We start from the raw sequence: 22,164 nt of genomic DNA, 5'->3' as shown, positions 1-22,164 counted from the left end.
CAGCAAAACTGGACATTGGTGTGTAGAGATTGTCCGAACAAGAAGGACAACAACATGCCATGTTTCAAGGCAGACTGAGAGCTGGAGGACTGGTGACGGACCTGCCTGCCTGACACTGGGTGAGTCACCACCTCAAACAGACTATGATAGAATAATGATTGCCATAAAACAAATTAAAGAGTGTGCCAGAGTTAGTTTTAAACATGGCAGGTCATAAAGTTGTGTTTTTGGTTGACTCAGGCGCTACAGTGTCTGTTTTAAAGAACTCAGCATTGCCAAAACTGCCCAAAAAGAGTGGCCGACATTGCGATGATGGTGCCGTATCACGCACACGTGATGACACCATGACAAAACACACATTTCTGTTAGCAGAGCACTGTCCCATAAATTAAATGCAAATATATCTAATTAATGTGTCACTTTGGCTTTGGTGTTACCTTCACATCCAGAGGGGTTAAAAATAACCAGGCTGCCTGTGGAAGCCCAGATGGTTAGTAGAGCTCAGTTACATGGATGTATGTATATGAGTGGTCTCTGGTGCCATCTAGTGGGTCTTATATGGCATTGCAACTCCCCTTGTTCGTGCACACAGTACTTCTAACCCTAACGCTCTAACCCCCCTAAACAGTCGAGGCAGCCCTCCCTGACTCATGGTTCAGCTCAAAGTTTCTACCTCCTAAAAGGGAGTTCTTTCTTGCCTGTGTGGCCAAGTGCTTGCTCATGGTTGGAAGTGTTGGGTCTCTCTTAATAATATTAACAAAGAGTACGGTCTAGACCTCCTCTATGAAAAGTGCAATGATATAACTTCTGTTATGAATCAGCACTTATATAAATAAAAGTGAACTTAATTGAATTGAATACATGCATACAGACTCGCTTGAGAAAGTATGGAATAATTCTTTTTTCTCCCCCCTCCCTCTCAGCGGGGGAGAAAGCAATCACATTCCTGTGATCCGAGAAATGCTGACATGTGCTGACATTAACATAGTGACTTAATTTTACTATTTCATTTGCTGTGCATACATGTGTCATAATGTCCACAACAGATGTGGAACATGATTGCCATCTATGAGCCTGTGTAATACTGTTTCATGTTTATTCATAAAATATGGGAGGTGTCTGAGGAACTGAATAACCCATGTGTTAAACTGTATAAATTCTTTATAAAGAAACAAAGAAATAATTAAGAGAGTAGTAGGATAGGAGAAGTGAGGTTAACCACACCGTTAACATCAGACACCCTCGGTCCCTTGACAGAAGACTAAAGGAAGAAGGAGCCCAAACAGCATTCATATTTATTCATGGTTGTGGATAACGTTTGTTTTGTGAGCATAAAGGAAACTACACACTTTATCTCATTATACAACCCTGTTGTAAAATGGCAAATAAATGTACCTTGTACCTTATTGTTTATTGCTGTCTCGTTCTTGTGCTAGTTTTTTTCTCTTTGTCCTCAAATGCTTTCTAAACTGAGTCAGGCCCACAGCTGGTTATGCTTCTCGCTGGCCTGCTGTTTTTCCTGCTCAAACCTAAAATGAAAATGACATGAACCAACCTGGAGTGTCTCTTTTGACATGTGTATATTCTCTATATCCTTCCTCTTCCTGCTACTGTAGAGAGCAGTCGTGCTTTTCCTACTCTCCCCTCTTATCTTGGCTTGTCTACTTTGGTCGTGTGGAAACTTTTCTCTTTTGACCACCTGCCTGCTGTTCTCCTGAAACCATCAAAATGGAATAAATCAACTGGTCACTCAGCGCTACTGACAAGACTTTCACCCAGAGACGTGCTTCACCGGGTGATCCGAACTGTCCCAGTGGAACATTCGCTGCAGGCTACGCTCGCGACTCGTGGGAGACCTTTTATCTGTGGAGGACAGATTTATGGATAATTGGAATTTTGCTAGTGGGCTTCCTGATTATCGGGCTTGGAATCTCCCTAATATATCGTAAAATTGGTAAGACAGCCGCCAGCAAATTTACCCAAAAGCTGTCTGGGGAACTTAAAGAGTGCTTAAATGGAGTGAAGGTTTTACATCAAAGGGCTGATCAGAACTGTGAACTGTTTCGTAACATCTCAGACTGGTCTGTGGAAGCGCAGAGGAGGATTGACACCATCGGGGCCCAGTCTGGTGAGCTGCTGAGAGTAAGCACTGGTCTGACAATGAAATTAGAAGAAATGTCGAAATCACCACATGAACTGGATGCACGTATGACGCTGAGGATGAGAGCGATTGAAGGACACTGATCCGGATAAATGTTACAGAATCAACCTAAATTGGAATTAAAATTATTGTCTTAGTGCCCCTTCCCTCCCCCTCCCCTCCTTCACCCGAGCTGGAAAACAACTTGCAGCTGGCCTTCCTATCTTCTCCTGCGCAACAGTCAGTCTGAAGCCTCATACTTCACAAACACAGACTCATTATCTTACCCACACCATACCCCCCCCTATCTTTCTATCTGCATTAATTCTTTTCTGGAAAGCGAGTGGCGGCGCTGAATATAGCTGCGGCCGGAGGTTTGCTCCAATAGAAATAAATTTCACTGTGTACTTGTGCATGTGTGACAATAAAGCAATCTATCTATATCTATATATATTTATACAAAAGGTTCTGTACCAAATGAATCTTCATCAGGAACAATATTTGTAAAAGCTGAGAGCAGGCCATGTTGTCTTTGTGATAGTTGTGCGAAAACTTAAACTTGTTGAAAAGAACCAGAAATCATTCAAAGTGAATGCATGTGAAGTTATGATCAGTGAATTTGCAGTTATGGAACAGCAAATAAATCTAGTGAAGCACAAAGCACACTTCCTCTGAACTGCAGAGGGATTGAAGTAGAAAGTAGCAGAACAAGGAAATGTATAATAAGGTAGTCAAACTACATCTGAATACCACTCTAGAGGTCGGGGCAACAACAAGCAAAGACACACATTGAAAAGACTGTTCTCTTTATTGCTTGCACTGCTGCAAGGACGTCCTACACAGAAATCTAAAACGCACCAACATTTAAAAGACCAGTGTGCAGGATTTAGTGGCATCTAGCGGTGAGTAGGTGAGGTAACCAACTGAAACCCATTCTCCTCACCTTGCTGTTCCAAGCATGTAAGAAAACCTAGGGTGGCCCCTAACTCTAAAGAAAATGCAAAAGGCCCTCTCTAGAGCCAGTGTTTGGTTTGTCTGTTCTGCGCTGCAAAAGAAGCACGGCAGTGCAACATGAGGGACTCTGTGGAAGAGGACCCGCTCCCTCTGTAGATATTTCAGCTGATTATATAGGAATGAAAACAAATTTTCATTTCATTATATTCAATTTCTGTCAATAGATCCCCCCCCCAAACCTTACACACTGGACCTTTAAGCACAATCATTCCAATCAATCTGAGGAAAGGCACAAAAACTACAGAAAAGAATGGTCCTCTGTAGAGACTCACTGCAGGCTTCTGCTTTTTTAGTTCTACAAACACTGATGGTCTGACTGAGTGGCGTACAGTGAGCAGTGTAACTAGGAAAATAAACAACAAGCCAGGTTTCTGAGTGGAGACGTCTCCACATATTCACACTCAGTTTCTCAGCTCTGGCTGATTTAGATTTTGACCATCTAGTGTGTCAGAAATACTGTAAATAAGACACAGCTGAAAAAAAATTACATTAACAAGCCTAGAGGACACCATACTGTTTAGATGGCAAATCATGTAACACTACTGAATTAAGACATCTTAGAAAAACATACAGATCAGAGCCATTAAACAGTGAGTGATTATGGGTGGACAAAAGTTTGCTTGAACATCACTTCATCAACTTGATTGAAGATACATTTTAGACTATTCAAATTTAGCATAAAATTCTTGTACAGCAGTTTCTGTTTGGACATCATGTCACATTTGACAACCCATAAGGATTTTGTAAAAAATGTGTTTATATTTCTGAAAGGTATCAGAAAAAACATTGTTTTGGTATTGGTACAAAAACTCCAATACTCAGTATTGACAGCCTTACTGCCTATTGCTGGAATGGACCAGTGCTAATTTAATGGCTGTCACATACCTGTGATGTAACAGACACGTTTGCTTGATTACAAACAGATAATTCATTAAAGACTACCAACACATTTTACACATTAAGATCAGTTTACTCATCATGTGGAGTTCATGATGAGATTAAGAAAAAGCTTCTCAAGTCTGAGAAAAAGAAACCTTGATGATGTCATAGTGATGTCACCAGGGGTTTTCAGTTACCTTGGGCTGGGAGACATCTGTCTTACAAATTGGGAACATGGACTTTTAAAAGCTGTGTGTTGACAAGGCACAGGGGATTCAAACAAAAGGAGTTGCATTGTGGGAAACGTAGGATCCAGTATTTTGGGAGCTTAACATACATTCGGGAGTCAGGTGATCAGCTCTGCTGCTGAGATTTTGAAAATTCTTTTTTAAATCCTTTTTTTTTTTTAAGTCCTCCAGCTTTATCGAAGTGCTATACTAAATGACTGAAGTGCATCATTAATACAACACTAGCTGTTTATGAAAAGGCCATTGTTTGATTTGATTCATGCAAGTAGTGTGTTTATCAGTACGGGATTTAAAAAATATAATTATCACCAGTTACTACATCAATAGGGTGTGCAGAAATAAGCACTTTTGAAGTCCCTCTCAATTGCTAATCAAGTAAAAGGGGTGGGGGGCATCAAACTGTTTGTCCATGGACTAATGCAAACCCCCAAAACACTGTCTTTTTAAGTTCCTTATTAAGACTAATATATGGAAAGTCCAGCATCATATTTGGCACCAGCTTGGTTGTGATGCCGTCTGTCTTCCATATTTACTGCACAAAGTCTGATCTTTCAACAGGTACCATTTCTGCACTCCCTTCAAATGACAGGATCAGAAGTACATGAAACCGTGAACTTAACAGTATATAAACATTTTCTCTTTGATTATATCATTTTGTATATTACAAAAAATAGTCATTTAATGGTAATATATAGATTTGTAGCAGAGCTGTGAAGATAAGATGAGTTAAAGGGATACCTACACTGCCAACTAAATCAAAGTTAGTAATTTCACCCAGAAATATAATTATATTTAAACAGAAGGAAGAGAAAGAGAAAATGTAGTTGTTCTTATTTACTCTATTATCGATTAAATATTTAAAAAGCAGTAAATACAAAAGTGAAATTCAGTCAAGCTTTCAGTGAAATTTAAGAACCTGAAACATTAAACAGAAAAGTTCAAATGGAGGTCTTCAAACTGAAAGCTCAATTTACATTTAGCAATGGGTAAGGAAAACCATAAAATTACCAAAATGTAAAGTTTAATTGGAAATAAATTGTGCATTTACTATCTTTGTTTTGTTTTTTTATATAATTTCTTTTCATGGTAAAATCATATATGGCTGGTGCAGCTACTTCTGTCACACTGTGTGATGAGATACAGGGAAAGTAAGTACATCACTGTCAAGGCAACCCTTTAAGAAAGATGTGTATACAAGGAAAACCAGGACAACCAATGAAAAAAACAACAAACCCCCCAAAAACAGTCTAAGCCATGCTAGCTGTGAGGCTTTACTTGGGCACAGCGGTGCTGTGAGCTAAGTGCTAACTCCAGTGTGCTACCACCATTTACCAGCATAGTTTAGCGTGTTAGCATGCTAACATTTACTAATTAGCATGAAGTATAAATTGAAATTTGAACCAGATGATGGTACCAGAAGGAAAGTTTGAGGGTCACCAAAGTGATTACAAATCTTTCCGATGGGGAAATGGACGACCATATTTTATGGCTAAGATATTTCAGTACAGTCCAAAGCTGTGGTCCAGATGACCGACACTTCCATCCCCAGAATCCTGCTGCTAGCATGGCTAAAACATCTCCACAAATAGAAAAGAGCAGCAGCACACACAGACAAAACTTGGCGTACTGCTTCAAAAACACAAAGCCTTACCCGGTCAGCATGAAACCATCCGTCACAGCCTCTCTGACATTGTGCATTCACACTGTCTGATAATGAGTATTTTTGGGTTGGTCATTTTTCCACTATGGAACAAATTCATTTAAACTATGAATATCCTGTCCTCTTTTGACTCTAGCTATTTCATCTACACGAGTTTCATTTTGACAATATAATGCTTCATATCATGTCTGTATGAATGTCTTTTGTATAATTTTATATAAATATTCCATTTTTAATGATCCATTTATCAGCCTGTCATGCTCTAGAACTACAGAGATTTGACACAATCTTTACACATCTTGTTGTGAAGCTCTCAGTACTATATAATGTAACCTCTGAACTTACAGTGATCACAGTGTGATCGCAGAGTCAGGCAGGCATCCACTACATTATATTTCAGCTATTTGTATTGGGATTATAACTTCAGGTGGTGAAGCAACCCTCTGAACTGTGTCTGACATCAAAACTCTTCCATTCACACAAAACAAATCCTATCTCCTGAGTACATATACAGAGAATAAAATAAATAAGAAATAAAAAACGATGACAAGCTGATGTATTAAAGTGATCTTGTGAAGGGTCATGTGGGTCATGTGGGTGCTGTAACATACGTGAAAGACAGAAGAAGTAGGAAAATAAAGCCCTGCAGTAGAGAAAAGGAAGGTCCGAGTGCCGAGCTCAGACAGAGAGGGAAACAAAGCTGTTGTACTGCTCAATGTTTCTCTTCAGGATGTCAGAGCAGGGACCCAGGACTCGCTCAAACCTCGGCCGGTCCAGTTTGACACACTTGAGGGGTCCACATGCAACAACAGTGGCAGCCCGGGGCCGGTTCATCAACAAGGCAATCTCACCTGGGAGACATAGGAAAGACAACCAATCATACAAGGTTCACACTGATGGTGTCTTGCTTTGTTATTTTACATATTTGGGATATCTTTAGCTGGTCAAATCCACACCATGGATCTCATTCTAGCAAGACAATCTCAGCAGCTATCTGGTCACTCACTTATAAGTGGTTGTGCTGTATATGACGGATCTGTCAAGCTCTTATGTTTGCCTGACTTACCAAAGTAATCTGAGGGTCCAAGTCTGCCAACCTCCACAAATTCCTCATCCTCTGACCGCCTCTGAAGCACCGCTGCTGTCCCCTGGAAGCACAACAAAGACATTTTGAACTACACCTCCACAAAAAAATCAACAGCAATTTTCAGAAAATCCAGATCCAACATGCAGATTATGATTATGCACCCTGGTCTCTCCAGAAAAGATCCACTGTAGCTGTTATCATGTTAATGGAAGAATGCGTGACTCAAAAGTAGGGCCGATAAGGCTTATAAATAATATCTCTGCAGTTTTAGGCTATGTATGTATACAATGGATCTCTCTCTTTTCTCCAAAATAACACACTGCATTATACTGTTCATACCAGCAATGCAGTTTTTGAATCATTTCCAGAAAGTGATGCTGGAGTTACCTTTTTTCATTAAAGCAGTTTTCTGATAGTCTTGCACCAAAGTGATATGCATATAATATCTGTCCTGTGTTGGATGGGTTAACAATGTGAATGGTCTTTTTTCCTGTGTCATTCCACTTTATTGCACATAACTTAATTTTTTGGTCTTTTATGTTTGGATATCTTTATATGTGTGGATTTCTTGAGTTTCCAAAGTCTGGTGAAACTTCCATGTGAATAGCCTCATTGGAAATGTTTACTGAACAAAATGTTGACGCGTTCATTACTTTTTTCCCCCCAATGTACGTGAGCCAGTGTCTTCTTCCTTGCATGCCTTCTCAAACACTGCTAATTTAAAAAGTACACAGTTCATAGTTTAAGGGGGCTTTCACATCTAGCTCGCTTGGTCAGGACTTTCAGACTTTTGGTCCGAAGCAAAAATAGAGATGTGAAACCTCCCCTGGACCACAGTCCGGACCAAACAGATGAAATTTGGTCCGATGAAAAGAGCTAGTCTCGGTCCGGATCAAACTGAACCATGGTTTGGTTGCTACTAGCCTTCAGTATAGTTGGTGCTGCAGGTAGTAATGCCATAATTATAACATTATAGTGGTGGCAAATACGCATATGCTCATTTTTTTATTCATTCATTCTTATCAAAGATGATGACGACAGGACGCAAGTGTGTCATGTAAAGTCCTTTAGTGCGGTCGCAGAATTGCAGTGTGAAACCAAAGCAAAAATAACAAATGTATCAAAATGTATCAAACATGAACTTTGATTCGGACCTTGGTGCGGACTTTCAGGTGTGAAAGCCCCCTAAGACAAATATTTCTTATAAATGCATTAAAATAGTAATGTAACTACTTTCCATTTAATTTGTCAGGTTTTCATGACCGTGCAAACCCTGTATGTGACATGGAGGCTCCTTCAATTCTGGTTTCTCATTTGGATAGCGATGACAGAAAACTAACAGAAAACAACTGCTTTCTGGGTAGAACGAAGATGTAGGGGCTAAACTGATAGCGACAGGAGATACCACATCACAGAATGCTGGGAGCTGAAGCAGAAGTCCTATCTCAACCAGTTTGGGTTGACTAGTGTTTGCAGAAGGTGGAGGTACCTCCAGGATGATGAAGAACTCGTCACCAGGCTCTCCTTGCACAACAATTTTCTGGCCATCCTCAAACTGCACCGTCTCCAAGGCATCAGCCACTGTCAGACGCTCCCACTTATCCAGAGACTCTGTTCAGGAGCAACAGTCAGGTAAACACAACAGCCTTTGTTTAAAAACAAAATCAGTCAATACGATGAGGAACAACTGATGTTCTCACCTAAAATGGACACCTTGCTGAGGAACTCCTCATACATCTTGCGTTTTCTCAAAGTGCTCCCCTAAAACAAAATGTAATTGTGACAGTTGATATAACAACCTGATTATAATACTGTTTTACATTAAAAACAACAACAAGCCACCTCACAGCTTACCATCAGTATTCTTCTGTAGCTGTCTCTGTCGATGCCCCACAGCTTGACATTGGACTTGGCCCGGACAGTTGCTGCACGAGGGGTCCCATAGATCAGAGCCAGCTCCCCAAAACTGCCTCCCTCACCAATGCTGGTCACCCATTCATTGTTCACATAAACCTAGAAGGAGACAGAGAGACAAAACCTGTGATTGGCCAGGTGTCTAATGACATGGCAAGGGACACATTTTCATATCCATTATAGCTACAATGTGACAAACTGATGCTAGTCTGGGAGGAGGGCAAAGTCTCATACCAGTCTAAACTAAATTAGCAAGAGTATGCTGTTTTGGGACCCAAAAAAAAAAAAAAAATCTTTTACTTTATTTTGCCCAACCTTATATGGTACTGAATAATCACATATATGACTTGTGTAACAAATCATTTGAAGCTGTGAGAGGCAATTTACTTCTGAAGCATTTTTGTTCTATTCGTTAAAATTCTCTTTACATCCCGACAGCAGTGCCTGCCTATCTGCTGACCTGGCTTTTGCCCAACAAGACTAATTGCCTGAAATGATATGGTTAAACTTCCATTACACAGCACCTGTGGGAACCAATGGTGCACAAAGTTACAGTAGATCAGGCTCTTAGTTCTTAGTAGTATCAATTCTTTGTTGGTATTAGAGGTTTCAGTCTCATCAGCTATCCTTTAATGTTTCCTCCACTCAATCTCTAAAGCACATCTAGCTACAGAAGTAAAGAGAGAGACGACACTTCAAATTCTAGAAACACTAGCAGATGTTTTCTGAAGTTCAAAACTAGACAAAAAGATAAGAAGGAGATCTTACGTCCATCTCTCCCTGGTCAATAACATAGAAGTTGTCTCCCTCATCACCTGGAACAAGAGCAACACAGAGTTGCATGAATGAATAAACAGAAGAAAGCAACAATCTCTGTATAAAGTGGTGTTAAAACTCACCTTGTTGGATGACCGTTTCTCCAGCAATGTAGTTGACAGAAAACATTGCATCAAAAATGTCGCTGTAGGGGCAGAACATAAGCTCATTAGCATGAAATGCTTTGAAAAGGATTGTTAAACTACCACACTGATTTGTGCCATTACCTCCTCTCATTGTCATCCAAGTGGGCAAACAGCACATTCTTCTCCATGGCTTTGGCCAGGGCAGCCATGGACTTGTAGTCTTTTGGGATGACCTTGGGTTAAAAAATATTATATTTGCTTGTTTAGAGTCTTCTGTTATATTTCAGTAAAGATTAAGACTGAAATACTCTTGAATCAAATCAATATTGCTATGATCACAAGTCAAATGGAAGGTTTGTGTCCTTTAATGACCCTCTCAGCTGTTACACAACAATGTGGCATTAAATCAGAATATTTTTTTGCGGATGCACTTCCTGTGTTTTGTACATATGCAACTTTTCTACATACAGTTTTATAAATGGGACCCCTGGCCATGTGGTGCTCTACGTGGCATCACAAGAACCTCTGACTGAATTCTGAATTTGATGGGGAGCCAGCGAATAGAAACCAAGATCGGTGTCACATCAGTCCTTTTGGAGGACCTGGTCAAAAGCTTAGCAGCAACATTTTGGACCACTTGTGGACGATCCAGGGATGCTGTGCTGAGGCAAGTGAAGAGGATGTTATAATAATCAAAAGGGGATGAAGTAAAAGAACTATGTCTGTGAGCAGTGTCTGTCTGCTGTTTGCTGCTAAGCAGGTCGCGTACGATGATGATGATGAGTTTCAGAGCCAGAAAACCAAGAAATAAGCTAAAACGGGCTGAAATAGTCAGTAGAGCCGAGGGTTACTGCAGAGTTTCTCTGTGGGTTCATCACTATACACACCTCCTCTCACATTACACATTTTATCAGTTGATAGTATAAAAATATTGATTTGTGCAGCTTTAAGGACGGCATGAAGGTGTGTGAATGAAAACACTGACGTTATCACCACTGACCTTTCTGACATAGGAGGCAGCGTCTTCCTCTGTGTACACCTCTGCACTGATGGCTCCTCTCCGGTTCCGACCCCTCACCACAGGGTTCATGGGTGGAGAAACTTCATCTTCACGGGAGTCTGACCGTGAGCTAGATTTCTGCTGCAAAGCCACCTGCTGGGCCTCCTCCTGCTGGACAACAGGAACACAAAACCACACCAGAGACACTCAAAGAATAATGTACAGAAAATGTGAATGAAGACTGTATTAAAGCTAGGATAGGCAGTTTATTTCTGAAGCATCTTTTGTTGACACTCTCTTTACGTCCTGACAGCAATCAATAAAACAAAGGCTAGGCCACAAAAATAGGAAGCAGGCCAATCATGTATTTTAGTCCAAATGAAATGACTGGCTGGCCTATCTGCCTGCCTGCATGCCTCCCCGTGCACTCACCGAGCATGAACACACGATTTGGAGGAGTGGCTTTGGAGGGAGGTCTGAAGGGAGGTTAGATACTTTCAGAATATAACTGTACCCTGCTGGTTTCTCCAACGTTGCCTACCCGAGCTTTAATACATTGTTTTATTTTAAATTAACAGTAAATCAAATTAATCTTTATAATGTAAAAGGTATGCCGACAAGAGTCTTTGCTGTCTAGTGTATCAGCACCTACCTTTTCCAGTCTTTCAAAGTAGTCCCTGAGGAAGGCCATAGGCCGGTCAGGCCGGGCCGTGCACAGCTGGATGATACAGTCCTTGAGCAGTTGCTGGATGTTGTGTTTCTGGACATACTGCTCACACTCTCTGAGGCTCTGCTCCTCCTCACTGCTCGCACTGCTTGATGCCATCTTTACCTTGTGACCTGGAAGGAGATGAGAGGGAAACACATGGGCAAATCAGGAAGCTGTTTCCTGCCATCCACTGCAGGTGCAGACTGTTGAGCTGCTTGATTTTTTCCCCACTGTCATTCCACTAAGAGCTGTCCTACTCTGCATCTGATTAGAAAGTCAAAATAGTTCATGTCTTCTACCCACACGTGCAAAACAGTTTTGCACGTGTGGGTAGAAGACAGTTGCAGCGTGCTAGTCAGCTTAGCCTGGTTAGCCAAGTTAGTCAGGCTCATGCTGTGTCGGTTTCCTGGTTCAATACAGTGAAAATGAGTGTCAAACAGTTCGCTGATAGTGTTCTCCTCACTGCAGATTCCGAATCAAATTAAAAACTAATGCAATACAAGTGTTCATCGCTGCGGACATACAACAGTACTCAGTCATAGAGAATACAGAATTTAAGCATATGTATAATGTGTTTTAGCTCTGCTACAATGTTGTCTTCACATGTTTTTTGCATTTTTCAAAATAAATCACAAATTTCCAAAATGTTTTTTTTGTTGTTCACTGTTCTGTAACGAAAACATATCAAACCGTGACCACAAAACTGAAGTACATTACGAGCTGTGATTTTTGTGTTAGGTTACAGCCACAGAATTGAAATGCAACTTTACCTATGGACTTGGAGGTTTACTTATCAAAAATTACAAATTGCATGCCAAGTATGAAGTGGACACAGCCTTTTCTCACTTTCTGTTCCCATTAATATCAGAAGAGAACGTCATGTAAACCTTTGCTTCAGTGGCTTCACGCTGCTTTCCTTACAGGTTAAAAGATAAATGTCACACAACAGGATCTTAAAGCCTCTCTGAATGATAAAAATCCTAATGGCTCTACAAATGTGGATGGAGCATGTCGTACTACACTCAAGATGGAAATTGTGTAAATGCTTCTCAACTTAGATTCATGCCTTGAATAATGTAACTGGGGCCATTATTTGAATTGATAAGGTCAACTGCTGGGTGATAAAACAATAATAACTTTCTTTCTGAGAGCTCAAATTGAACACAGCTTCCACCGTTTCCTGTGGAAACTAGGGCCCACACACTAAAGAGTAGAGAAGAAAAGCAATACCACCCTCCTCTAAAAAAGATTGGGATGATGATTAAGCATTATGACTGTTGATAAAAACATCTCCCACACACCAGTGGTTTGGTGTTATTTAGGTTATTCATAGTCTGACCCCCAAACAAATGTCCGCTGCAAAATATGCCAATCTAAAAAATTGTACTCTGTACTTGATGGAAACACAGAGCTTACACAAAGCAAAGGCAATGTTTTGAGTGGGTCCAAGGGGGTCCAGCAACAAATTCAAACTCAGTGGAATGTACATTTTTCTGCAGCAATTACATATACTCCGGTACCAACAATATTACTGTGTTTAAGCTGTAACATTAAAATGCATCTTACACATCAATGCATTAGTAATGATTTAAGTTCCACATAATGACTAAGTAATGAGTACATTTTGACATTTAAGTAAATGATGGCGACACTTTAATAACTTCACATTCTGAATTTAAAACTTTTACTTGCATTTTTGTGCTAATATTGATTGTGTTAGCGTCAACCTTAGTATGGTTAGCAGGATCGTTCACCGCTGTTTTCATGAAAAATATACACCAGCAAAGAAACTAACTAACGTTACTAACTTCAGTTGTAGTAACAGGTAACTTTACAGTATTATTACAGTATTCCCCTGACATTTAGTAACATTACAGCTCATAAGTAGCTTGACATTAGCTAAATGTAACGTAGGTTAACTTACTAAACAGTGTTCTGGAATGCACAACAGTTAGCTAACTGTTAGCCATAACGTTAGTTTGCTAACGTTATTTTCATTTGGGTAATGTTAACATTTTGTTTCTGCGGAAAGTAAACGTTACAGTAAAGTTAACAAGGCAACTTACGTAGCTAACGCTACCAGCATGTTGGCTGTAAATTAAACAGCCAATGCGAAACTAATGAACAGTTAAAGTTACTGTTATTAGGAGGATTTGTCGTGATTAACGTTAGCCATCTTGAATCCCAACCACTTAAATTAGCTTAGCGAGCTAACTGTTAGCTACCCTCAGTCTCGTACCAAAACAATTGGAAAACACACCTTTGCATACAAAAATAAGCGTCAAGCTTTGAACAAATGCATCAATAAATGTGTGAAAACTACCAATTCATATTATAAACTACACAAAAATCCTCACCAAATATGAAATGACGTGTGTTCTGCTTGTTTTTCTTCTTTACAGAAGAAAACTACCACTTCCGCCTGGATTCTTTCACAATAAAAGCCCCCTCAAAAATAGTAGACAGGACTAAGAAACTTCCTGTTTTCACAAAAAATCTAATTCTCAAACAAACTAATTCGCAAACTTTTCTCCTCGGTTAATTGATTAGCCGATTGACAGAAAATGAATCATCATCTATTTAGATAATTAATTGATCGTTTCAACCCTTTTCCAAACAGAAATACCAAGTACCAAGCTATACAAAGCTTCTGGATTTTCAGCTTCTCTCAACTTCAGAATCAGAATCAGAACTTTCAATGTAAGTTCAAATCTTTAGGTCTTAGATAGAGCTATTTGAATACATCACCTTTGGCTCTGGAAGATTACATTGGGCATTTGTCACTAGATTAATGTCAGAAAGATTAATTGATAATTGTTGCAGCCCTAGTCCCTTCTTTAAGCTTTATAATCAAAGTAGAATAACTTACTTATTCAGATGGCTTTAAAGGCAATTACATAAATATATATATTATATATATATATATATTGGGTTGTTTTGTATGTATTGGTGTGTATATATTGGTGACTGCTGCGTGATGACCAACTAGAGATTGTGGTTTTTCACATCAAACTTGCTCCAGACAAGATGCTTATTCAACAGCAATTAGTAGACACACCCACCCTTCTTTCACTCCCTTCCCTCCATACCACAGTCACTTCCTTCTCCAGGCACACTGCACAGCTTTATTCGTGTCGACTGCCCAGAGTCCACGGATACAGCCCTGCACCTCTCACCACCACCACAAATTCAGCCTGACCACAAATATACAAAAGAGGTAAGGAATGACCTGAGCTGTCACTGATTCTGTTACATCTAATCAGCTTGCCTGATGTTCAATCGCATGTAAAACTGGTTTATGCTTGCCATCTGGTCCATAAAAGTAGGATTCTCTTTCAGACATTCTAATGGCTAATCTAATGGATGTTGCTTGTACCACTATGTATAATTTCTTAGGCTTAAAGCCTTTCAAACTGTTCAAACTATTCTCTGCCTTATGGTAAAGATGTAAAATCTAGGGCTTGTTTCTTCAAGTAAGGATCAGGTTTTTGTTAGAGGGTAGAGTAAAATACAGACGGAACAGTTGTTTGCAGAGTGTGTGCCACACCTGATAATCATATACTCTTATCTTGGGGGCATAATTCATGTAGCTAACAATGAGTTAAAGGGAAAGCTATTGCAGACATTAAACTCATGCTGACTCGTCTGACAAATATTCCAAGTATCCATCACAGTAAATTTATTAAATAATAGTGTGAAGTACTTACACCACCAATTCACTCAAATACAACAAATTAGCTGTGTTTTGTCTTTAAGAATCCTGTTTCTTTACAAAGTGCCTCCCTGTCCTCCTCCCTGATCTTATCCTGGGACCTGCAACAGCACATCTACAGACCAGCCGTGACAGCAGCTACATTCCAGCAGCTTCTCCTGCCTCTGTTCAGACATGTCGCTCTACAGTTTTGGCCTGGAGCCGCTCTCCTGCCACACCTGGAACAAAGACAGGACCCGTAGGTGAAACAGCAAACATACCAACCTGGCTACATTTCCTTATAGAGTAACACATACATATGTATACCTACTGTATGCACGTCACATTCCTGTATTCTTTCTCCATAACTTGTAGTTTCAACATAGGGTGGAACCACACTTGCAATGCAAAATGCAGATTCATTTTCTCCCTCCCCTAATTGCATTAATGTTGCCTGGAGAACCACAGGGAATCTAATTATCAATACAGGAAATGAACTCAAAGAGCATTGCTTTATACATCTGACTGCACTTCTGACTGACAGTTGCAGGATGTGTTCTGCTGTTTGGGACTTGACATTACAGTCATTGTCATGTCAGCCTTAATACTCCAAGCAGGAATGACCCCAGTATCACTGCTGCCGTTTGCCAATAAATACAGTTTTGTGACACTCCAGTGTGAAAACAAACGCATTATGTTATGCTTTTTATTTCAGTATTAGTCAGTTAGTTGGGTGGTGGACTTTGGTTTTGGAATCTGTACAGTAGATGGTTTCATTGCCATGGTGCGAGAACTCCCTTTGGGCTGGACTTTGGGCTTTTTCACTTTGAAAACCTATTACATGCACAAAAAAGGTAGATAACTCAATAAAGCAGAGGGAAAAAAACACAAAGCAGAATATGACCTCTTTAAACTCTTTACATGACCTTCCTACTAATAACTTTGCATAATAACTGATAACAAGATTGACACAACTTTGTTTTGGATATTCAGACTATTTTGTGACCCTGTACCTGTTCGTCACACAAACACACAAATAGTCATGACATTTACTGAGCGCCTTCGTGCTTATAAGATGAAGATCCTCTCCCTGTCTTATATACTACTTCTGTGTTCTTATATTACTATTATAATGTGGTTACAGTGCCTAACGTTTGTGCACACATATTTCTCTTGCAGAGATTGCAGTGAGTCCTAACAACAATGTGGTGACAATCTATGAGAAAAAAGGCAAAGAATGGGTCAAGATCCATGAGCTGACTGAGCACAGTGGACGCATCACAGGTACTGATTATATTAGCTGACAGCAACTGAAGGAGAGCTGGGCTGTTCTTTGACAACTTCCTACTGCAAAACATGAAACTTAGAAAATGAGAGATACACAATGGGCCACTGCCCTTGGGCCTAGCGAGGCCGACCTGGCCTTGAAGTTCACTGTGTGTCAACTATTTGTTTGTAATGTCATAAATAGACATTTTCAGAATGAAAGTTCCTTTTTGACCTTGGGGATAATGATTTCCTAAAATAGGCTTAGGTTCAGTTACATCTTACAGTATTCATCAGTGATTGGAATTTGCTCAGTTGTCATCACACGACCTGATTGTTGAACTCGTAATTGTAACATTCCTATTTTTAAAGACAATTAGTCAGATGCAAATAACGCTGGATTCATGTTTCATTGGGAGAAAGTTGAAAAGGTTCAAAGCAACAAATTGGAAGTGTTCTCATGGTTAGATTTGGTTATACTGTAAAAACACCTCAGAGTATGGGTAATCCTGATGCAAGACTCCCACGTCAAAACACAGAGCGATGATAGTTTGAGTTGAATTGTGTGGCCACATGGTGGTATTAAAACCCACAATTTAGTACACACTTTTCTGTTTTTTCTGTAATTAATGGAACTGGTGAAATTTGGACATCTCAAGTAAAATATATGATTTGAAAGCAGAGGTGGAATATATCTCCTAGCAGGAAGCCTTCCATCATTCACTGATTCATAATTATGTCCACAGGCATTGACTGGGCCCCTGAGTCCAACCGCATTGTGACGTGCGCCTCTGACCGCAACGCCTATGTGTGGACTCTGAAGGATGGTGTGTGGAAGCCCACCCTGGTCCTGGTGCGCATCAACCGTGCAGCTACCTGTGTGAAGTGGTCACCACTGGAGAACAAGTTCGCCCTGGGCAGTGGAGCGCGCCTCATCGCCGTCTGCTACTTTGAGAAAGAGAACGACTGGTAAGCAATACATCAGATCAGAACTGTTCAAGGTTTGTACACAAGACTTAAACTTGTATTGGTTCTGAAGGCCAAGATTATTGTCCTTAATTGTGTTGAAGCCTAAGGATGATGACAGATGTCCATATGTCAACAGAGAAAATGATTAGAGAGTCAAACAACACAGTGTAGACACAATATGCCTCTTCGCTGATATACAGATAGCCATTATATTTGCTAAGCACATTCAAATGGAGGTTTCAAATTCAAATTCAAATGGACCATTTTCCCTCCCTTTCAGGTGGCTGAGTAAGCACATCAAGAAGCCCATTTGCTCCACAGTCCTGAGTCTGGACTGGCATCCTAACAATGTCCTACTGGCAGCTGGGTCTGCAGACTTCCACTGCAGGTGAGACAACTACCAAAGCAGTGATGTAAAGGAGGGGAAGCAGACTGGAGATCTAATTCTGCAAACAGACAGCAAGCAAACTACACTTTGGAGCTCTGGGTAATTGCCAATAAGCAACCAAAACAGTTAAGATTTGAATTTCCAAGAGGACTGCATGTTAGAGAGTGAATGGGGGTAAGCATATGGCAACATGTCTTTCACTCCTCTGAATGAAAGACAACGTCTGAATAATATACCAAGACATTTAGTAAAGTTACCAGAGTTGAGTTTTAGCAAGCCCTTTCTTTGTTAGTGTGGAGGAGGAAGACTCCTGGGATTTGGGAGCCCCTTTAAGTGGACATAACAGGGAGTATTCAAATATTTTAATATAATTAAATATATCTATATGTTTTTGTATATAATAACAATAAGAGTCAGACTATAGCACAAAAGGGAGCTCTAAAATTATTATTTAAAAATTGTGATATATTTAAAGACAGTATTTTTCAAATAGATAAAAAAATATCAGTACATAAAGCAACCCAACGTTGGGTCCCAAAGCTGACTAACAGATCTCAATGCTGTGCTTCCTAGGGTTTTCTCAGCCTACATCAAGGACATAGAGGACAAGCCCGGACCAACTGCCTGGGGTGCCAAAATGCCTTTTGGGGAGGTGCTGCTAGAACACAAAGACTGTGGAGGCTGGGTGCACAGCGTCTCCTTCTCCCACAGCGGAGACCAGTTGGCCTGGGTGGCCCACAACAGCAGCATCACTGTGGTTGACGCCGCCCAGGGGAAGGAGTGAGTACTGCTTTAAAGCCACGTATTCAGTCAGTGATCAGCGTGATCAGTATAAGTATTCAGTTAAAACGCAGATTATGTATCTTTTACTTCATTTCAACAAAGTGTCTGTCACAAATGGATTGAATGCTAGATATGTGCCAGTAATTTCCATTTCTAACATGAATTAGCTTATTTGGGAAACGCACCAGGCCAGCAGCACTTCATGCCTCCAGTTCCTGAACTTTTCCTAGTTTTCACAGGCTAACACTCTTGTTCCATATGTGTTAATTTACTGTACTTAATTTGATATTACATGTGTCAATGGACATTATATCACCGCCAGCTTTCTGACCTCTGTCCATCCAGGGTAACCCAGCTGACCACCGACCGTCTGCCACTGCTGAGTGTGCTCTATGTCAGCCCCACTGAGATTGTTGCTGCGGTAACTACCATCTGCTGTGTGTGTGTGTGTGTGTGTGTGTGTTCAACGAGTCCAAGCATGAGTTAGTTTCTTAAGAAGATGATTGATCACTGTATTTATTTAAGTATTCAAGTAATTTAAATCTAAAAATTAAACATTTTATTTACCAATGGATCAAATTACTATTTACAATGTGAAAACTGAACCCTGAAGGACTCCTTGGACCTCTTGCTCTTACTTGGGCTTGAGAAATGCAGCTTTAAGGACACAGCTTAACTTAATGAATGTTTTGATTCATATTGATATGGTTCTTTGTACATTTATCCTCAATCTCTTTTCTGTTAGGGTCATGACTGCTGCCCCTACCAGTTCACATATAAGCGTCCAGGCACTCTGGAGTTTGTGAAGAAGCTGGACATCCCCAAGCAGACCTCTAAGGGCAGCATGTCAGCCATGCAACACTTCCGTAATCTGGACAAGAAGGCCACAGAGGAGGACATCAACGAACAGGACACCCTCCACCAGAACAGCATCACGTAAGGGCCCCTCCCTTTAAAATAGTATGTGAACCTCCTTGCTAGAGGTTCTAATGCTACTTTAAAAGAGGAAAAAGCTGCTTTCAGCAGGATATTTGAAGTGTGTGTCGACAGATTTGAAATAAAATTTGGTGGAAAGGTTGGGGCACCCTGTTGACATAGAGGTTAAGGCACCAATATGAACTGCAAAGCGTCTGGTTCAGGCACAGTTCATCCTTAATATTCCGAAGCTGATGTGGGAATTCTCCAAAAATCATCAGCCAGTCAGCGTGATTGTCTGTCTCTATATTTATGTGTTTGATGCAAGTCGGGACCCACATGTCAATTAAATATTTTTATAAAGAGTTTCTGTTATTTAAACTATAGCTTTTTAGGATTGTGTGGCCTTGTTGTTGTTCATGTTAAGCTGTACAAGTGTGAAACTCTGGGTGAGCTCTGGTCGTCTCCAGAAATCACTGTTAAAAGCTACTGTCACAATGTCTGAGTGCTTCACTTCTGTCTAACATCTATCCGCAGCCTGTATGCACACACACTAGCACAACACTATGATTCTTTTAGTGGCCAGATTTAAATTCTTTGTCTCTGTTGCAACATGTGAACATCTGTTTGTGTCTGGACAGCCATGCTCTGACAAGCAGCACTACGACAAACGTTCCAAGCTATCTTATCTTACTCGACAATCAACAGTTCTGCATTGGACTACCTATGGCTGCTTATGGCTGTTTATTTTTCTTAACAACAGTATAAAACCAGTTCAGCTTTTGTAAGCCTCATGTGCTTGTGTTGTGTCCTGCAGGCAGCTGTGTGTTGTATCTGGGGGGAAAGCCAAAGTGGAGAAGTACAGCAGTGTGGGTCTGGATGGAGCCATGGTGATCTGGGATTTTAAGGTACCTGTGTCAAACTCTTGTCTTCAATACAAAAGAGAAGCTGTGATTTAGTAACTTGACATTAAGGATAATTACTCAGTTGTGTTTTAATTTATCATCTTAAAGCTTACCCTTCATAGTATTTTTAATGGAGGTTATTTACTGTATTGAAGAAGGATACTCTGCACCAACTTCGCACCAGTAATACTACTGTTAATAACTACCTTTCAGTCCAGTGTCAAGAATAAAGTGTTCACGCTCAGTGATGGAAAATGCGTTTTGACATTTAACCTTCTGTGAGATTACAACCACAAGTCAGTCATCATACATTATTAAAGGTGAACAGAGATTTATCAGATTTCCCAATTGGAGGAAAGTGCAGTGTAACATAATCACACACTCACTGAAAAAGTAGTTGAGTCAAAATGTACATACACACAATTCTCACACTTGGTTTTTGAGTGATGGTTGTGAAATGTGTTTTATGAATAATGTCATTGAAGAGGCCTTTTCATGCTGATAACATTCTGAAGCAAACACTGATTAAAGTACTAAATGTCTGCACCCAGTTTCAGCTATCAGCTGCAACAGCATCTACTTCTATCTGCCTTCAAACAGCATGGTGCAGGATCAATTCTAACATGTTTGTACTCTTACTGTGCAGCACTGAGACACCACAGGTCCTTGAGGTGTCACAAGGTGAACCAACCATCATATCCTATCAACCACTCTTTTGTGGAATCTAACCAATAAACCCCTGTGCATAAATATAGAACCACTGATGTGCTTTGTGATATTTGTCAATAGAATTCAATAAAGAGGATATTTACAATGCAGCGCAAAGACTTGTTCTTCACATTTTTGTGTCTTGTATTCAGTGTATTAATTGCGCTCACTTGTCTACTGAATATGATGTATTTCTGTAGGTTATTACTATTTTTTGTGTCACTACTCAACTTGCACCGAACATACATCAGTATCATCATTCCCCGTCATGGGGAGGCCTACTGAGCCTATGGAAACTGCTGTGGAAACTGCTGTAGGTTTACAATGTCTTCTGTGCCTCTGCAGGAATTTTCCAAAGCTTAGAAAATAAACCCGATGACGTCGTCCCTCCTGGCCACACTTCTCGCTACTGCCCTCCTCCGGAATCTTGTTAGAATAAAGGTGGGGGAAACGCCCAGGGGGGGGTTGTGGATTCAATACCTGCCATAGAAGACAGCAACTCTTGGGGCCCTTTGACTTCCTCAACACGAGATAATTAATTATATTAGTTAAATTAAACTGGTATACTATAAATATGTAGCCTATTGTGAAAATGTAGCCTACGTTCATTCCCTTGACAGACATAAAGTTACCGTCCCTATAAGCCAATATGCGACCATAACGCATGCGCATGCGGATAACATTTTCTGGGATCATTAGGATCTTCTGGTGTATTTTGCATCTATTAGCCGAAGTTGAAAATGAGTAGTTCCATCACACTGCTCCAACAGCTCCCCCCACGGTCTATTTTGATGCTCAGACAAAGCAGCCATCCAACACTGCAAGTCGACACAGAGTCAAAAAAAAAAAAAAAGTTTTGTCTCGTGCCTGGAGGCTCCGTTTATGAATTTTAACTGCAACACGATCATACTTCATCACATGAATGGACTGGCACAAATAAAGCCCACTCCGGTCTAGCAACCAATGAAAACACGCTACTGCACGGC

The 22,164-nt window shown here is 40.3% G+C and overlaps 2 protein-coding genes across 5 annotated transcripts; one reads left to right on the top strand and one right to left on the bottom strand.

The window, feature by feature from the left end:
• Nucleotides 1–2,929: 2,929 nt before the first annotated feature.
• On the bottom strand, nt 2,930–14,005 carry prkar1aa (protein kinase, cAMP-dependent, regulatory, type I, alpha (tissue specific extinguisher 1) a). Of its 2 annotated transcripts, none has more exons than XM_038739466.1 (11): nt 13,911–14,005; nt 11,497–11,684; nt 10,845–11,015; nt 9,986–10,077; nt 9,842–9,903; nt 9,711–9,757; nt 8,883–9,041; nt 8,729–8,789; nt 8,518–8,639; nt 7,008–7,089; nt 2,930–6,792 (listed from the first exon to the last, which is right to left on the bottom strand). In XM_038739466.1, the coding sequence occupies exons 2-11, from the start codon at nt 11,668–11,670 to the stop codon at nt 6,620–6,622; spliced, it is 1,143 nt and encodes a 380-aa protein (XP_038595394.1). In that variant the 5' UTR covers nt 11,671–11,684; nt 13,911–14,005; the 3' UTR covers nt 2,930–6,619. The 2 variants fall into 2 exon arrangements, with proteins under 2 accessions (XP_038595394.1, XP_038595395.1); XM_038739467.1 differs by having other exon boundaries at nt 10,845–11,012.
• Nucleotides 14,006–14,634: 629 nt separating this feature from the next.
• zgc:86896 (uncharacterized protein LOC415190 homolog) lies at nt 14,635–21,295 on the top strand. 3 transcript variants are annotated; one of them, XM_038739461.1, is made up of 10 exons: nt 14,635–14,770; nt 15,376–15,503; nt 16,424–16,528; nt 17,257–17,479; nt 17,760–17,867; nt 18,441–18,647; nt 18,996–19,071; nt 19,396–19,586; nt 20,383–20,473; nt 21,117–21,295. In XM_038739461.1, exons 2-10 carry the CDS (start codon nt 15,440–15,442, stop codon nt 21,120–21,122), a joined length of 1,071 nt encoding a protein of 356 aa, XP_038595389.1. In that variant the 5' UTR covers nt 14,635–14,770; nt 15,376–15,439; the 3' UTR covers nt 21,123–21,295. The 3 variants fall into 3 exon arrangements, with proteins under 3 accessions (XP_038595389.1, XP_038595388.1, XP_038595386.1); XM_038739460.1 differs by having other exon boundaries at nt 15,330–15,503; XM_038739458.1 differs by having other exon boundaries at nt 14,637–14,770; nt 15,310–15,503.
• Nucleotides 21,296–22,164: the final 869 nt, after the last annotated feature.

This window comes from Micropterus salmoides, unplaced genomic scaffold (genome assembly GCF_014851395.1).
Source record: "Micropterus salmoides isolate LMB-PRFRI ecotype aquatic unplaced genomic scaffold, ASM1485139v1 Ms_hic_scaffold_10, whole genome shotgun sequence".
Taxonomy (NCBI): Eukaryota; Metazoa; Chordata; class Actinopteri; order Centrarchiformes; family Centrarchidae; genus Micropterus; species Micropterus salmoides.
This window is presented reverse-complemented; position numbering and strand designations above follow the sequence as displayed.

What these genes read in the sequence shown, in the direction of transcription:
- prkar1aa (XM_038739466.1), bottom strand. Translation starts at nt 11,670, where the DNA reads ATGGCATCAAGCAGTGCGAGCAGTGAGGAGGAGCAGAGCCTCAGAGAG. An exon ending in AGAAACGGTCATCCAACAAG is followed by an intron (nt 9,758 to 9,841) that starts GTGAGTTTTAAC and finishes CTCTTGTTCCAG; the next exon opens with GTGATGAGGGAGACAACTTC. An exon ending in TGGACCCTCAGATTACTTTG is followed by an intron (nt 6,793 to 7,007) that starts GTAAGTCAGGCA and finishes TATGTCTCCCAG; the next exon opens with GTGAGATTGCCTTGTTGATG.
- zgc:86896 (XM_038739461.1), top strand. Translation starts at nt 15,440, where the DNA reads ATGTCGCTCTACAGTTTTGGCCTGGAGCCGCTCTCCTGCCACACCTGG. An exon ending in CCACTGAGATTGTTGCTGCG is followed by an intron (nt 19,072 to 19,395) that starts GTAACTACCATC and finishes CTTTTCTGTTAG; the next exon opens with GGTCATGACTGCTGCCCCTA. An exon ending in CTCCACCAGAACAGCATCAC is followed by an intron (nt 19,587 to 20,382) that starts GTAAGGGCCCCT and finishes TGTGTCCTGCAG; the next exon opens with GCAGCTGTGTGTTGTATCTG.